The 17,715-nt window shown below is 39.0% G+C and overlaps 1 protein-coding gene across 1 annotated transcript in view; it reads left to right on the top strand.

The window, feature by feature from the left end:
* YLPM1 (YLP motif containing 1) overlaps positions 1-17,715 on the top strand; it is a gene marked incomplete at its 5' end in the record, with an annotated part of 33,902 nt that overhangs the window by 14,101 nt on the left and 2,086 nt on the right. Inside the window, 13 exons of the mRNA XM_009866342.1 lie at positions 1,739-2,219; positions 3,235-3,327; positions 3,724-3,892; positions 4,065-4,186; positions 4,560-4,714; positions 5,346-5,408; positions 5,708-5,827; positions 6,111-6,287; positions 6,543-6,626; positions 6,907-6,990; positions 8,448-8,534; positions 11,519-11,570; positions 16,746-16,876. Of these exons, the coding sequence (XP_009864644.1) occupies positions 1,739-2,219; positions 3,235-3,327; positions 3,724-3,892; positions 4,065-4,186; positions 4,560-4,714; positions 5,346-5,408; positions 5,708-5,827; positions 6,111-6,287; positions 6,543-6,626; positions 6,907-6,990; positions 8,448-8,534; positions 11,519-11,570; positions 16,746-16,876 (1,818 nt within the window). The remainder of the gene's footprint in view (positions 1-1,738; positions 2,220-3,234; positions 3,328-3,723; positions 3,893-4,064; positions 4,187-4,559; positions 4,715-5,345; positions 5,409-5,707; positions 5,828-6,110; positions 6,288-6,542; positions 6,627-6,906; positions 6,991-8,447; positions 8,535-11,518; positions 11,571-16,745; positions 16,877-17,715) is intronic.

Below are 17,715 nucleotides of genomic sequence, written 5' to 3'. Positions count from 1 at the left end.
CTACAAAGTTACTTTCTGCCTGGATGACCTTTTCCTTGTTTACACTGTCTATAAAGTAAAATAATGGAAAAGGTTTGCTACCAAGAACTGCAGGTTCTGTTGACGCCTTTAGGAAGTGACTTTACTCAGCTCTGATATTTTGATCTCAGACTACCTCACCCATCTGCCTAGAGGTATTCAGACAACTTTTGTCTTTCTTGGGATTCCTGCCTTCACATTTCTGCTGTGACTTTGAACTGTTACTAAAAATTTCCGCTTGTATCTACAACCGTTCTGCAAGTTTTGATGCGTGTTGCTGGTAAGGCTGCCTGTAACTTGGCACCTGCTGTGATGCTGAAGACCCTTGTGACGCAGCACATGGGGTTCTGTGGGTACGTTTAGTTCATGAAGAAGATTTTTTGGTTTGTTTTGTGGGTTTTTTTCCAATGGGCAAGTGTCCTGGGTTTAGCTAAAAACCCAGTCCGGTTTAGTGATTTTTACTTTTCATTTTAGTCTCTTCTAAAAGGCTGCACGTTCTGAAGTCAGCAGCATGTTTCTGCAGACAGTGTGTGCTACTGGCAGTGATAACACCTGATGTTTGCAGTTACTGCCTGGGACTGAGATGCAGAAAGGCTCTTGCTGATACTTATTCCTGTAGTGACCAAGGCCACTGCTGGCTCTTGTGTGCCATGCTGGGTAGTAAGAGGGGTCACAAGGAAGCAAAAAGTTGCACCTCTGGGGAGTAATAGAAAGGACAGGTGACCCAGAAGAGTATTCCATCCCATATACGTCACATTTAGTATGAATTGAGTGATCATGAGACTTTCGGCCCTTTTCGCCCTTTTCTTCCTTGCCCTTTTCTGCAACAGCCAGTGTCCAGGGAGGGCTCCATCTGACCACCTGCTTTTGATCCGGATCCTGAGTTCCTGAATCCAGCTCCCTGTGTCCAGCTCCTGCCACCGCTGAGCCTGGGGCTTCCCCAGTGCCTCCTGCTCTGCAGCATCAGTGGGGATTGATATCGGGGGAGGGAGTCGGGTTTGATATCAGGCTACTATCTATAGTTGTATATAGTTCTTTACTTTTATCATTTCACTGTTATTTCTATTATTGTTTCATTAAAGCTGTTCTGTTTTTTTTTTTCTTCTCTAACCCGAAAGTCTCTCTGCTTCATTCCCTTTTTCCTTCCCATTTGGGGGGAAAAGAGGGAGTTAGAGAGCATCTGTCCATTTTAGCGGCCAGCCCAGCCCTGACCCACGACAGCAAGGCCACCCCATTTCTTACGTTGATCTGATGTTTATTTCATTAAGAGATTTCCAGGTGTTTCTACTCTCTGGGAATTTTTCCAGTGCCTTCCAGAAAGAAGCTGACCTTACCAATCCTTTTGTGCCTCACGAAGCTGCCCTATTTTCAGACATTTTTTCCCTCCTCACAGACAGCAAGAATCTGTGCAAACAGCAGAAGTCTTTGGCAATAAAAACATAGACACTTTTGAACTGAGATAGGCCTGCTGGAGCTTAAATTGGTAAGGTTATTTCAAAGGAGAAAATAAAAAGTATTTAAGTCTTCATGTAGTGAACAAACACCAAATTAATTCAGACTACTAGTTCTTGAAATATTGTCCTCCTACCTGTAGCACCTTGATGGAGGTACTAGAAAATGCTCATGGTTTGATTACTGATTGCCGTTGTGCTTGCTGACTTGCAGAGGATGAGAGAAGGTTAGTTTGCAGATCTACATTAAAAGTGCTTTCTGCATCTAGGTCTCTTCTCAGCTATCTTCAGAGGCACCAGTAGAAGCCCAAGCTATTAAACCTTCTCCTGCTGTTATTATAAAGCCTCCCGTGTTGTTCAGACAGCCCACCCCTGTGACAAGACCAAGTGCCCCACTGGCAAGGCCTGCTACACCTATGACAAGGCCACATGCTCCAGTTTCTGCTCCAACTACAACCCCAAGTCATGGTCAGTCTTTAAAACCATCACCTTCTACTGTGGAACAGGAACGCTGGGATGAGGATTCTTTCCACGGTCTCTGGGACACAAATGAGGATAAAGGAGCAAATATGGAGTACGAGTTGTGTAAACAGGAGTCAACGATGCCTCCACCGGTCTCCTCGCCTGCAAAAGTCCCGGCTGTTCACACCTCTGTCCCATCAGCTGTACCAATGTCCCTTCCGCCAGTTATTCCACCAGTTCCCAAAGCACCTGTAATTCAGCAAACTGTGGATTATGGCCACGGGCGAGGTGGGTGTAACGGTGTATTTGTCTGATCCATAGTGGAGAGCTACTTAGTCCTCGCTTCTTTCTAAAGGAGCGTGCTGGGCTGTGTATGTTGTGATCTAAGGCCAAGTAATGCAACCTCCAGCCTTGAGTGTTATGTTTTCTTCAATACTGTGGCGATGAGCCGCTTCACATGAACCAAAGGGCGTGTAGTCACCTCTGCTTCTACCAAGCACCAACCGATGTGATCACATCAATGTGTCATATTTAGATTGATATTGATACTTTCCCTTAATCCCTTTGTAGCCGAGTACAGAAATAAGTGTGCTAGAAGGTACTTTAAGTTGTTACAGTTCTTAGGTGTAACTTAGTAACTTAAAGCAGAATGTGACGGATGTTTGCATAATATTTATATACTGCTGAATGAACACATGAACTCTGATTTTTAGCACTGAGCTCATCAAAACTAAAATTTCAACACTGTTTTTTTTAATTAGAATTAATTTCCCTAATCTTAGTTTTCAGCAGGCATGAAATCATGTCAAGGAAGTTCTTAAATTGTGCATTGTCATTTAGAGAGTGTTTTTTCTTTCTCTAAGGTGCCATAACATGAATTGAAGCCATTTTGGTTCCATTAAGTAGATGTTTTACTAAAACTGTTAGAATAATTGTCACTGTTAGGAATCCAAAGTGAGTTAATATTCTTGACATTATAGTAGTTTTATGAGTTACTGAAACTTTCAGAGCATTTTAATGTTTATGCTCTTTTGACCATGCATGAACTTATCTGAAAAGGCAGTACACATACTTCTACACACAAACACACACACACACCTCAGACTTTCAAAACCACAATATCGCATATTTATGTATAGCTCTTTCTGCATTACTTATTAAAAGAAATTTTGCTAGGTTGTTCCAGTCACTTTTAATGCCATTAACTGATTACTTTTTGTGACAGAGGAAAGGGAATGGAAGAGGGGTATCTTAAGTCCTTAATTTTTTAATTTTAAATTTTTTTAAAATTATTTTTAACCAGATATAACCACCAGTAAAGTGGAACAGATTCCATATGGAGAGAGGGTAACCCTGCGTCCGGAACCTCTACCAGAGAGGCAAACATTTCAAAAAGGTAGGGAGCACTTCGCTAGCTCTCAGACATTTAGTTACCTCCTAATAAGAAAAGTTGCAAGACACTGAAAGCATGTTTTAAACTAAGTAACTCTTGTATAAGCTAGAACCACTTTATTTCCTTCAGAGGCCATAAGAATAACAGTTTGTATTGTCAAGAGGAGTAATGCAGGCAGTGACCTATAAAACTTCAGTTTCGTAGCTTTAAGTATGTTTGCATGGTATGATTGTCTCTTCAGAAAAGAGGTTCCGTTGGTGATTAAGTCCATTCTAACCCTCATATCATATGTTTCTGTATAGTTTTACTACATTCTTGTTCGTTGCTTTTCCTTCAAAAATATTTAAAAAATCAGTGTATGTTTTAGTAGTTCGGATCTTCATGGGTTTCTCCTTCCAGACCACCCCGGTCGTTACAACAGAGATCGTGAGCCTTATTTTGAACGTCAAGGTAATTCCAACACAGATCATAGGGATTTCAAGAGAGAGCGGGAATTACACAGAGACCGAAGTTCTGTGGACTATGAACGAGAAAGATTTGACAAAGAGCGTCATCCCCGAGATGATAGGTACGTGGGTTTGGAACACTGTTGAAATCAGTGCAGTTCAGGCCATACTGAGTATCAAGTTGTCCATCTTGCCAGTGAGTTAAGTGTTATTTTTTCTCTGGAATCCATAGAAGAAGTTCTAGCAATAGGCATAATATTCTTTTGGCAGGGTTCTTCCTACTACACCTTCAAGGACTCAGTCTTACCGTGACAAGAAAGACCATCCCGTCTCCAGGCGGGGTGGTTTTGAAAGACCACCGTATGAACGAAAGACAGACCGTCCGGCGTATGATCATGGGCCTTCTATGTTTGGAGGTATGGTTTCTCAACCTTGAAGCCATGGTAGAATATGATGAAAAATATGCCGTCACAGAAGTGAAGATTAATTGATTTGCAATATTTATTTGTTCAGAATTCATAATTCAGGAAAAATTTTGAGGCAGCTTTGTTTCTCAGTGGTGATGAGATCAGGAAAGCATCAGTTTATATACTCTGCTAAAAAATGTCTTTGTAATAGGTTTGAGATTAGAAATTTGAATTATTTTGGGGACAAATAATTTTTTATTTGTGATTTTTATCCTGAAATAATGAAGCTCTGTTTAATTCAGCTCAGCTGGGTATGAACATCTTAATTTTTTTATTTTACTGAACTAAGAAAATTCTTCTGTCCAAACACTGGAATTTGAAGGTGATCGTAGAAATTACCCAGAGGAAAGGATGCCTATTTCTGCTCCATCAATGCCCCGTCAACCACCACCTGCTCCACGGGTGGAAAGGAAGCCAGAATCTAAAAATGTAGATGATATTTTGAAGCCACCAGGACGGGATAGCAGGCCAGAGAGGGTGAGTGTGCATTCTGCAAGCAACAGTCTGTTTCTACAAAGTCTATATTCCCATAAAATGGTCATAAGGAATATGTTGTGAACAAACCTACATTTGAGGAAGCTCCTGAAATTCTCTCGGTTCCTTTTCCAATGCCTAGAATGTTGTGGCTTAGCTATTAGGAGTTCTCAGGAGATGTAAACTTTCTGGTTGTGCTAAGATTAAATTCCCATTAATGGGGTAATGTTAATGTATTTTAGACTCCTCTGAGATCTTCAGTTGGGTGATTGATGTATCAGAGGAAAGGCTTGGCTTTGCACAAAGTCCGAGATCTGGCAATGTACCATATAAAATAAGGAAGAACAAGATTTGGGCAAATTTCAGTCAGTCAGTTTTACCTGAACCGTATCTGTAGCATCTTCTGCAGCGTAAGCTGCTGAGGTGATTAACATCTTATACTCTTATTCTGTGGAACTACTACCATTTCTCACGGCCTGGTTTGTAAAATAGGCAATCAGGCATGGTATTGGCTTTGCTTGGTAATATGCAAAAATGTAAGCCCAGAACATGTAATTTTCCGGAGGAAAACCTTTGCAGGAGAGATCCTGTTAAGTCTAGTACAGTATCCTCTCTCACATGGTCTTTGTTTCAGATTGTAATCATAATGAGAGGATTGCCTGGCAGTGGGAAGACTCATGTAGCAAAACTCATCAGGGTATGTAAACAACTGCTTCCTATGATTTTTATGTGCACTTCCTCTGCTGTTTTCTTTCTGTTTCTTTGGAATTTCAGCCTGCTGTTCTTTCACGTTCCACGTCTTGATATGGCATGTGAATCCCGGCCACTATGGGCAATCATGAGGGATACTACTCTCTTCCTGCTTTGAATATAGAGCAGGGAAGTGCTGTTGTGGCTGTTGCATCAGCTGTTTGCCAGAAATGTTTTGAAGATCCTCTGCAGCACGATGGAATTTTTACAGCAAGAGTATGTGTTTCATTTTTGCTTTCTTCCCAGGATAAGGAAGTAGAGTGTGGAGGACCTGCACCAAGAGTGCTCAGCCTGGATGACTATTTTATCACTGAAGTGGAAAAAGAAGAAAGAGACCCAGATACAGGGAAAAAAGTGAAAAAGAAGGTACTTTTAATCCAGTTGCTTATCTTGACAAAGAAACAAGGCATTCCGGAACAATATAGTGGCAATCAGAATTTCAGGGTCTGGTTTTGGAAGAGTGCAGAGGTCTGTGGGCTTTTTCAAAACAAGTCAATATAACCTAAGGGCAGAACGGGTGAATTCTTAAAAGTTGACCTGGAAGATGTTATTCTCATCCCAGTGTACTTTGTGGTCATGACATTCAGTGGTTGAACATGAGCAGTTTAATAGGTGTCCTCTTTCTTAAATGCTTTTGTCCTTGATATAGGTGATGGAGTATGAATATGAAGCTGATATGGAAGAGACCTATCGTACCAGCATGTTTAAAACTTTCAAAAAGACCTTGGATGATGGCTTCTTCCCCTTCATTATCCTTGATGCTATCAATGATAGGGTGCGACATTTTGAACAGTTTTGGAGTGCTGCAAAAACCAAGGGTTTTGAGGTAATGGAGCCTAAAAAGCATTTGAATGTGCTATTAGCACCTGGGTGCTTGTATTTTTAAACTTTTGGATGCAAAGTCCCTCCCACATTCAGGAAAAATGGTGCAGTCTACAGTTACAAATTTGCCTTTCTTAGAATGCACAACTGTAGAGTCTATCACCAGGCAGAAAAATACCTCTAAAAATTGATTTACAATATTTAATATTTTCAATATTTAATATTTTTTCAATATTTAATATTTTCTCTTCCTTTCTAGGTGTACTTAGCTGAAATGAGTGCAGATAACCAGACATGTTCCAAGAGGAATATTCATGGACGCAAGCTAAAGGAAATCAGCAGGGTAATTGTTATACATCTGGTGTCGTAGGATTAATGATAGATTTCATTGTGCTTCCAGTTCTGCTGTTTTAGGAAAGCTACTGACCTCTTTCCGACCACATAATGCTTATACTTTTCCTTTAAGAAGAGCTGGTAGTTATTTCATGTGTTTGGTTTAAACTATTTAGGTACATCTTGTTCATGATCAGAAACCGAATTTTCCATTGAATCTGTTACATTTTTAGAGGTGCTTAATTTTTTCTTCTTCTTTTTTTTTCTCTTTTTTTCTTTATTTTTTTAAGATGTCTGAGCACTGGGAGGCAGCACCACGTCACATGATGCGCCTGGACATTCGTTCTCTATTGCAGGATGCTGCTATCGAAGAGGTGAGAATGTCTCTGCTTGTGAAAATTAGATTGTATAGTTGTGACTACACTGAAAATACAAAGCAGAGAAAGGTATGATCACAGCAGGGCAGGTATACTTGGCACTGTAGAAAGCTAAAATTGCTGTGTCAGTCAAGCATAGTCCATTATTCCTATGACTTCCCCGAACATGAAGGTACATGTTACCTTTTGTGACCTTTTTGGAGCCCTTACTTAACACATTTTTGAGCAAGAGTTGAAGCCACTTCGCTCTCAGCAGCCGTTGTGTACTGATTAGAGTGGATCTTTGCTCTTCCAGATGAAACTTGGCACTTGAATCAAATTACTGCATTAATTGGATCATAATTTGAGGAAAAAGTTTGATTAAATAATTAAATAAGCAAACCATTTTGAACTCCTCTTGGTCCCTGCTTTAAGAAGTACTAATGAGTAGCAGAGAATGAAGAAATAAATAACATGTAGCAGAAGAATTATGCTACCTTTTTATTCCATTTTCAGTTTCCCATGGCGTTCAGTGTGTCAGCTTTCTGTAATGCTGCATTCTTCTTTGGCAGATATTTCAGGAGCTCTGGGAATAAATTAGTATGTTACTTGTATGGTCGTCACGAATGTACCAAACTGCATGTTGCTGTCAAAACAGCTCTTGCCACAGCCGTAGAAACTGGTGAACTCTTGAGATATGAAGAGAGTTTACCCTTTGCAGTTTGTCATGAGGTCAGCAGGTTATTTCTTAATCCCCAAATTCTTTGTATCATAAAATACTAATCTTTAAGAGGACAGCAAAAGGCTCAGTTCTCAAGTAGACTCAGAGGTGCATACTTGGGATTTACTCTCTGTGCACCAAGGTTTTACTAATGGTATGAAGAACTGTACCTGCTTGGAGAGTTTGGAATATTGCACAGTATACACATGAATCCCCATTAGAGATGTGGACCCCAGAAAGTATTCCATCACATGAGGGGGTTAGAGGTATGTCTTAAAATATCTGTTTTCTTTATTGTGCTGATCTCTTTGGTTATTATTCTTCACTGCGATATTTAAGTATATAAAAGTTAAAGGCTTGATAGAGATGTTCAGAGGGCACCCCTCCAGTGATGTGCATAGATGGCAAGCTTAAGGTCTTTTTCTGAGATGTCAAGTTTTGAAATATGATTGTGTGGCAGCAAGGGAAGTATCTTAGTGTTACAGGTGATAGTAGCATAAAGAATGTGTGGGAAGGAAGAGAGTAAACAATTGCTACTTTCCCACACAGTTTGTCACTTTACAGCTAGAAGGGAACCTGCTTTTGAGGGAAGCCAAAATGGAGCCAGTATTCAGGTATCATCAGCATACATTCCAAGATGAATCTCTTCTTTCCTCTTTTATTTCCATCTGGAATCTTCTATGTATGATCTTTTTGGCAGAGTAAGTATAAGTCAAGCAGTGCCTTGTAAGTCTGTGCTTGTGCCTTGGAACAGGTGGAGATGGAGGATTTTGATGCAAATATTGAAGACCAGAAAGAGGAAGTTAAGAAGGATACAGCAGAGGAGGAAGAAAGTGAACTGGTAGGAGACATATCAGCCATCTCTAACAAAATGTTTGTTAATGTGTCTGAGGGAGAATCTCAGTCTTATAAATGCCAACCCATTGTCGTTCTTAACAGTGCGATCTCAATGCATACATTTCTAGTCATTTTTTTCCTAAAACATTTCTAGGATAACTTTAACGTTAAAAAGTTTTATTCCTAACAGATTTGAGTTTGTTTAAGAATCTGTGAGTATATACCATAAACAGCATTATCAGTGGAGTGTGGCAACATGCTTCTTACAGACATTTATAAATTGCAGTTCACTATAGCACTGTCTTCCAGGTTATCTAAGAGTTACACTATTTGGAGGGATGGGAAGAATGGGAAAAGATTAATTTAGCTTGTTTCCTTTCACGTGTCTAAAGAACTCTTCTCAACTGCCACAGCACATGACAACAATTATGAAAAATGCTTTCTCTGCCAAGGCACGCAGACTGTGTCAGTAGGTATTTCCAAGATGAGGGATTAGGTCTTTTGGGTAAATGAAGGTTAGAGAATTGTCCTGAGAGCTGGCGGTTTTAGGTATGTATTTAAAAGGCTTTGGAAAGCTTCCTGATGTAACTTCTTGGTATGTTGGAGCTGCAACTGGTCAGTGCTTGCTGAGTGGAATCTGTCAATCCTGGTTCCCACAACCAAGCAGTTAAACTCATATAAACAGGAAGTAACCAAAAAATATCTGAGATGAGCAGAGTCCTTTTTCTTGAAGAAAATTTACTGTTCCTCATGAGTGCCAGTTTAGAAAGTAGTTGAAATACAGAATTAAAAAATAATAAAGCTTAGGAAGAGTGGATTTTAATAAACGTCTGGTTTTTTCAACATGACTCATTTATTTTCTTTACTAAATTATTCTTCGTGCAGAATATGAGACTGCCAAAAATATGGTTAGAACATTTCATAGATGCATCCATGTTTACAAGAATATGGCTGCTAGTCTAATTTCTTGGAAATGAGCTACGTCTAGAAGAGAAAGTTGTCTTTAGATTGAGACATCCGTGCATAAATGTGCGTGTGTGTGTATGTGCGAATGGGTTCTGGGGAGTGTCCTCGTGTACAGTGCATAAAACACTAGGCCTTTTCCTTATGAAACAAGGAGAAAGCTTGGTGGTGAAAACTCTTCAAATTATTATCAACTAAAAGTAATTATATATAGGAATGTTTTCTATTCAGATTCACAAGAGATGAAAATTAGCAAAGAATTACCTACTGTATGACCTCTGCTTTCAGTCACATGGCTAATCTCAGAAAGAGATACGTCAGACAGAAAGGTGGAAAAGTATTTGGTATCTGTTGCCTTCTTGAGAGCAGTTGGTAAGGGTTCTTCATTTTGCTGTACTTAATCCTGTGGAAAAAAAAGAAGCTCTGAAGCTCCTGCCATCTGGCAGGTGTCCCTGAAATACCCAACTGTCTTATACCAAAGGATGAAGTCTGAATCTTTTCTTATCCAAGGACCAAGATACTGTACAGATTCAGCACACAGCAGGCCATTTCACACCATCAGTCACTCTTCTGTTGCTATTATCAACAATTCTTGTTTTTCTGTGCTTGATGGTATGAATTACTGATGCATTTAACTTAGCGTTCTCTCCAGTATATCACACATCACTTTGTTCAATACAGGCTTCCAGCTGGGGTGTAAACATTCTGAGCAAATTTTCATGTGAAACTTGGTTTAAAAGTATACGTATGCATATATACATCAAGTTTACTTGTTTCAAGGAAGTACTGCAGCTCATACTGTCTTAGTTTGTGTTAATTATAGACTTGATTAAAAACAATAAAATGCAGAGATCTCATAATCTCAACTCACTGATATATACTTGACAGAAAAAAGGTCTTTCAAAGATTTTGGAAGAGCAATGCTGAACATAATCAAAAGCAGTGTAGCTCTCTTAGTAACCCTTAGCATTAACTAATACATGTATATATTTACCACAGTGGAGGCAACCTATAAATAGAGCAGGAAAGAAGTTAGTGTAATAAAACTGGTCTGTGGATTGTTTGTTCTCTGGTTGAAATCTTCTAGGGTAGTTCTTTTCCCTCTCTATTAAAATTCATTCTTAAAGTAGTGCAATTCTCACAGAGGCTGCATTTCACTCCATTGAACTTCTTTTGTGCTTGCAGAGAAACGTAAATAGTTTTATACTAAATCTAAACAGCTGAAATGGGTTATAAGGGGTTGCTTGATAAGGATTTACTTGTCAAGAGTATAAATAAAAAGATAACAGGAAGATATCTAAAATAAATACCTTTCTGCTAAATTTGACATCACTATGCTTATTTACAAGGAATAAACTGTCTAAAGAGCATTACATGTAAAACATGATGACATTAATTGTAGGGAAAATGTGTTTAAAAAGAATCATTGACCTAAGAGGGTTATTTGAAAATAAGGACAACAATTTAGTGAGGAATAAAAATCTTAGTGATTCAGCAGACACTCACATTTCAACAAAAGCAGAATTCTGTTTAGTTGTGGACTAACCAATCATACAAGAATTTGTGTCCTTTTGAAAGGATGGGATGAACTTACGTGTTGTAATGTGGGAATATACTCTTAAAAGCCTGTGACTCTGGTACCTTTTTCGTTTATGTTTGTAAAGCTTTGAATATTCTTCATACCTGATAAGTTGTGTTGCAATAACTTTGCCACCTGGGATAAGACAATGTGGTAATTGTGCACACAGCGTCACTGCTGTCTGTTAAACTCAGCCTGGAGTTCTGTGCTTGCAGAGAGCAGCACCCTTGTAGTGATTTGCAAGGGCTGCTAAAATCACTGGTTGGGAAGTGGACACTGAAGTTCTGAAATATCGAGTAATTTGTTTCCTTCACCTGATAGCAAGAATTGTGCCTTAATAAAAAGAAATACCTTAAGCTCCCATTGTAATGCTGTTTCCAGTTCAAAAGTGATATGCATGTGTGTCTCTCTCTAATCCTCCGAGCTTCTCTCTGTGTATGATTTAGGGTTACATTCCGAAAAGCAAATGGGAGATGGACACTTCTGAGGCAAAGCTAGGTGGGTATTAATTTTTTCCTGTTTCTTATAGTTGGTATCTGATGATGTTTGCAAAACTTGATTTTCCATTTTTACTGTGCCTCCTTATCAAAGACAAATAAATGTGTTGCTCTCATACACGTCTGAGACTGCAAAGGCATCTACACAGAAGTTTGTCTTCTACCAGAGGCAAGGGAGTAACGAGTTGCTGGCGTTGCTGTTTTATATACTCATTAATGGTTCTTCCATCTGGTTGAGAAAAGTTATCTTAAAATTTAAAAAAACCCCAGTATTTCTATTCTTTATTAATCTCTTCTGTGTTATAAAAAGCAAAGAGTCAACTTACATTGCACTGCATTCTTGTTCATACTGCACACCTTTATTTCAAGCCTAAATGTCATCAGTATCTTCTTACTTTCTTGGCGACATGCCTAGTTGCTAACTGTATTGAAGATGTTTCTCGCTCTCCAAAACAGACGTGTGGGGACAAAGTAGTGCCATGCTTTGAAGTTGATTCTGAACGATTAGACCTCAGTGTATCTTCTCAACAGCTCAGGTGTTGAAAAGTTAAAATTTTCGGTTCCAGGACACTACTAGAATTCTTCTTTAGTAGGATGCAAAACGGACTTTCCTGGAGCATTTTTGCTGCACTTCTTAGTTCTGATTAGTACTGCCAGTTGTGTGAAATATAAGCGCAAATATTAAGATTCTGTCAAGATCCAAAGCAACTTTCAGGCTGAGCTGCATGCACCACAGCTATGGTGGAAGGTGCACACTTAGAAAGGGGGTTCTAGTCGTGATGATTGGTTTGCGGTGATTTTTTTACTGAACAGTAGTCATTCTAAGTGAAGATTTTATCAATGCAATCTGCATTAAACTACTGGTTTATGTCATATCTGTGAGAAATAACAAATACCTGAATGGAACACAGCATGTCTTAATACTTTGAGGTTTGCTTCTGCATGTGTGGTACAGCCCTGTATGTCATTACTTTCCAGTAACCAAAATCACAATTGCACCATACACATATCGTTAGAAGTTCTGGCATACATAAAGCAGCCCTTCATCTTTCGCTGTTAATTGACTAGCTGCTCATCTATTCTGCTGCCGTGCTCTTTTAAAGTCATTTAAATATTTGTGGAATGTATTGACATTGTGGCACCTGCAGTACAACAAGAGGATCCTTGTACTCATTGATTCTGGCGTATCAAACAGCAAGGCAGTTAGAATTAATTCAGGATTGCTCTGCAATTTTGTTAAGAGTTGATTCATTCCATATCTTGAGACTATTTCTTAGCTTTATGATTTTCTTTTCCAATTACGCATGAAATCATAGTACTGGAAAACTGCACAGTTGAACAATGTTCTGATACATTGTGTTGTATTCAGAAGAACATAGACTTCTTTAAATACTCAGCAGTAGGAGCAGATGCTTTGCACTGCGTACTGTGAACCTTAAGTCATCCCATGCGTTTTACAGATACCACAGGAGTCCAAAGTGTGTTCTAAAATTATTTATGTGTAGTTTCTAGCAATATGGAGATTGTGACTGCAGCACAAATTTACAAAGAGCTTTTAAAATTTACCTCTCTCAGGATTAAGTACTGCTAACAAACAGAAGCAAGGAAGAGTGTTTTGTTTCTTTCCATATGAAAACTCTGTAATATAAACCACAGGATTTTTATATGGTCTTCACTTATATGTGAAATGAGGAGAGAGCAGCAGAGTCAATTTTATGCTGAAGTTGGTTGCAGGGCTGTTGCAATAACCCTTTAACAATCAAACTCCATTAACAAACTGGATGTTAGCATGCTGCAAGACACAGATACAGGTGCTGAGAAAGTCTTTCTATTGAATCTGTACTCATGATTTTACTTTTATAACTACCCTCTAGACTCATTTTTATAAATGTATAGAATCGTAGATTAGGAATAATTTCAGACAGAACATGTATTTTTAAAAAGCCAGACATTCCTATGTAATGAATTATGTTTCTTTGAAAAATTGCTTTGCAAGGGCAGTCAACTTTTAGCTCAAGGCATGTGTTATAAGCACTCGCAGTCTGTGAGTAAGAATTATTATAATTCATTCACAGTAAGACTTCGTTGTAGATCACCAGTTAAAATTAATTCCTGAAAGGCATGTGAACTGTGGTATGCATTTGTTATTCCAAAGTTATTTCCTGGGGGCTGGCCTCCCCATCACATTTATTGTGTTAGTCCCAGAGGGCACACGTTTGCAGAAGTAATAGATTTGCAGAGTCTAAACCCAACACTGTAAGTCCTGTTTTGCTTTTTTTTGTTTTCTTTTTCAGTAGAGGTTGTTACAGGAAAGCACAATAAGATCTTACTGCTTGTAATAAGCCTCAGAAAAGGTCTGAAAATTTGCGTTCTTTAGCTGTAAAACACTGATGTGGGACAGAGCTCTTGTGCCCCAGAGCTCTTGCTTTCGTTCAGATTTACTTTGGCAAGGGTGGTGCATTCTTCTGAGTATGTGTGTGGTATCATTCCCTTACGTGTCATGAGTGCATTGCCACGTTTTTATTCTAAAGTCTAATCACTGGTTTGTCTCGGTGCATAGTGCGCTTGGGTTCTTGCATTTAAATTTACAGAAATGGACTTACATTTTTGATATTTGGCTGTGTTTGAAGCATTTAGCCCAATACTCTGTTTCGAAGTGCGGCTTAGTGGTGAGTTCTACAAACTTTCAGGAAAGGAGAAATGAGCTCTGGCATAGCTGAAGTTTTGACACCAATATAAAATTTGCTCTGGAGTGCAAATAATGTTTAACGTTATGTTTCTTTTACATTATGTTTTTACACAATGTTTTACACATAAGACTTTGTGGCTTTTGTATAAGAAGGGCAAAAATTTAGCTGATCGATTAGTTTTTGAAGGAGCTAATTAAGTCAATTTCTTTCACATGCTTTATTACAATTCTAAAGGTGAGTTTTTCAGTTCTGTGGGTTTTCAGAAATGCTGCTGCCTTTGTTCTTTTTAAAGTTTCAATGGTAAAATGATGTTTGATAGTTTAACATTAAATAATAATCTACCATAAATATTCCCAAGCACTGTTGTTACAAAATTGCAACTTACCTCATTTTCAGAAGAGAATATTCTGAAATAATGCTTTGTGGTAGGCTTTTGACATTTCTGTAGCGTGACTACTGCATGGCACATGTGCCTTGAACCATAATAGGATGGATGGAAGCAGATCCCTCCAGAAAGGCAATCCAACTTCAAACGTGGAAGGAGATAACATTTTAAAATAAATTCTGTGTAGCAGTAACAAAAAGGGACAGAGGGGAACCTCGTACTCCAAAAACCTCCTGAACTCCTCCATTGACATTTGAGAGTTACACGTTTCTTGGTGATGTTTTCAAGTGAGGGAATGGGAAACTGAACCGTTTCTTCCATATTGCCAACGAGATGAGCTTGCATGGTAGCATGTTGCCTTCCAACAGGAATATGTCTGTGCACGGATACTTACTGACAGCTTCTGAATTTAGAGTTCTTCCTGCTCCTAAATGCTCCTCAATGCATTTGTTGCTTCCCTGTTGGATGTGGTTTTTTTCTGGAAACCCTTATGTTACACTGATGTACACTGATTGATCTGAGAGTAATACTAAGGAATAGTACAAGTATGTTCTGTGATGGAGTAACAGAGGAATATTTTATAAACCAATTTTGTCTTCTAGAGGGAGTGCCGTCTTTCTGTGGAGATGGAGCTTCAAATTTGGCAGATTTAACTTAAAGCAAAAGGAGAACCTTACATGATTTCTTGTTACACAATTGAGTTAACAGACACAAATATGCTGCACAGTTTTCTTTAGTGATGGAGTTTTTAAAAGGCAGATGGGGATTAAAATATTTTCTTTGAAGAAAGTCTGTATCTGTTCGAGGGAAATGGGACAAAGATGTAGTCTTTAAAAGAGTTGTGTGAGGGAGAAATTATTTCATTAGTTTATGGCTTTTAAATTATACTGGCATGTCTACATCACCACTGCCTCACGTTATCTCCGTTGTTGCTCTTTTCTCTCCCATATTGAGTAAAAAAACTCATCTCTGAACTGAGCTTCCTTAGCTACATACCTTTGAACATCCTTTTCTGCTATCCAGAAAATATGTTGCTTTGTACTTGGTTTATTTCTGAGGCCTTTTGTGGGTGAATTGAATTACATCAGTGATTTCTGAAACAATATTATTGATGTCACTGGAAATGATTTGCAGAATATATCTGCCAAGCTTAGTATTCCTTCTGCATATACTTGAATTATTGGCTTATAATATGGTAGCATGCATCAACGGAAGTACTAGGATTTCCTTTGACTTGTAAAGCCGTTTTTCATTTTCATGCTTTGTTGTTCGTAATCTTGCAACGAATACTTCATCTTCTTTCCAAAAGCAGCCTGCCACATACTTTCGAGAAGGTGTTGTATTTTCGCAGAAAATAAGTGTCCAAAGAGGAACAAAATATTAGAACCTAGGAATGGAATTGTTTCTCCTCATGCCTTATTGGCCTAATAAGAAAAAGAAGAAAACAATGACTGTTGGACAAAAGTACTGCTTAAATACTCATGACTGACTTCTTACACCATGAAGCAAAAGATTCTGAGATTTTTTTTTTCCAGTCCTGCAGAATTCCTTGTGGGAAGAGAAAAAGAAAATGGGGGAGGAGGGATCAGGGTTCCAGGGAGCTTTTTGTTTAGCAGAAACAATATCTCAAAAACTTGTCTTCGATGCGTTAAATTATGATCGTCTCTTGTTCCCTTCTACTGCATGTATGCCATGTTTGACACAGTATTAAACCCCAAATTTGGGAAGAATGCTACAGCTTTAGTATTGTGTTCAAATACAGAAAGGCAAATCTGTGGTTCCTAGCTATTGGTGACTACATTGTACCTGTAAGGACAGACTCCAGATAGTATGACCATCCAGAAGAGCAAGCTTTTCTCCCTCATACAGATAACAGGACTGAGTGTTATTGGCACACGGTTAATGTGAAACATCAATAAAACTTGAAAATGGTATTGAGTCTTCTCTAGTTTATTTCAACTCTCATGATTCCGTCTGTCAAGACAAGCTGGATGTACAAGTGCTGCTCATTCTTTTGAAATTTTTTCCACTCTCGTCTTGTTTGTGTGAGTAATAGAAAAAAAAATCTCCTTTAACTCTGAGGCTCTGTGTTTGTTCTCAGACAAGCTGGATGGTTTGCGGACTGGCACTAAAAGGAAACGTGACTGGGAAGCAATTGCCAGCAGGATGGAAGATTATCTACAGCTTCCAGATGACTATGATACACGTGCTTCTGAACCTGGAAAGAAAAGGGTAATACATTTTCAAGTGACTTGCTGCCTTTTTTATGACTATTTAACAGGCTAAGTGAAAAAGAGTTTATATCAAGTAATTTGGTGTCTGTGAATATGGCAGTTTCACTGACTCACTTTTCATTTTGCTATTCTGTTAGAATCACAGAATCATAGAATGTCAGGGGTTGGAAGCGACCTCTAGAGATCATCTAGTCCACCCCCCCTGCCAGAGCAGGATCCCCTAGGACAGGCCACAGAGGAACGTGTCCAGGTGGGTTTTGAAAGTCTCTAGAGAAGGAGACTCCACAACCTCTCTGGGCAGCCTGTTCCAGTGCTCTGTCACCCTCACAGGAAGGAGTTGCTGCTCATGTTGAGGTGGAACTTCCTATGTTCTAACTTAAACCCATTATTTCTTGTTCTAATTCTGGGCACCATTGAGAAGAGATTGTCTCCTTCTTCTTGACACCCACCCCTCAGATATTTGTATACATCAATAAGATCCCCTCTTGGCCATCTCCTTTCAAGGCTAAACAGCCCCAGCTCTCTCAGTCTCTCTTCATAGGAGAGGTGTTCAAATCATCCTCGTAGCTCTCTTGGACTCTCTCCAGTAGGTCCCTGTCTCTCTTGAATTGGGGAGCCCAAAACTGGGCACAGTATTCCAGGTGTGGTCTCACTTTTTTTTCTGTCTCCAAAATAGAAAGATCAACTTTTGCCACTAAAAGTAATTTGAGTTAACTTTCAGTGTTTGGGCTTTGTTTTGTCCTGTAGTGTCAAACAGAAACCCTGGGTAGTATTGGACAGCGTGCATGAGGGAGATAGAGATCTAAGGCATTGGTGGAGGAGGTGGTGCTGGAAGGC

This window comes from Apaloderma vittatum, unplaced genomic scaffold (assembly GCF_000703405.1).
Source record: "Apaloderma vittatum isolate BGI_N311 unplaced genomic scaffold, ASM70340v1 scaffold12990, whole genome shotgun sequence".
Taxonomy (NCBI): domain Eukaryota; kingdom Metazoa; phylum Chordata; class Aves; order Trogoniformes; family Trogonidae; genus Apaloderma; species Apaloderma vittatum.
This window is presented reverse-complemented; position numbering and strand designations above follow the sequence as displayed.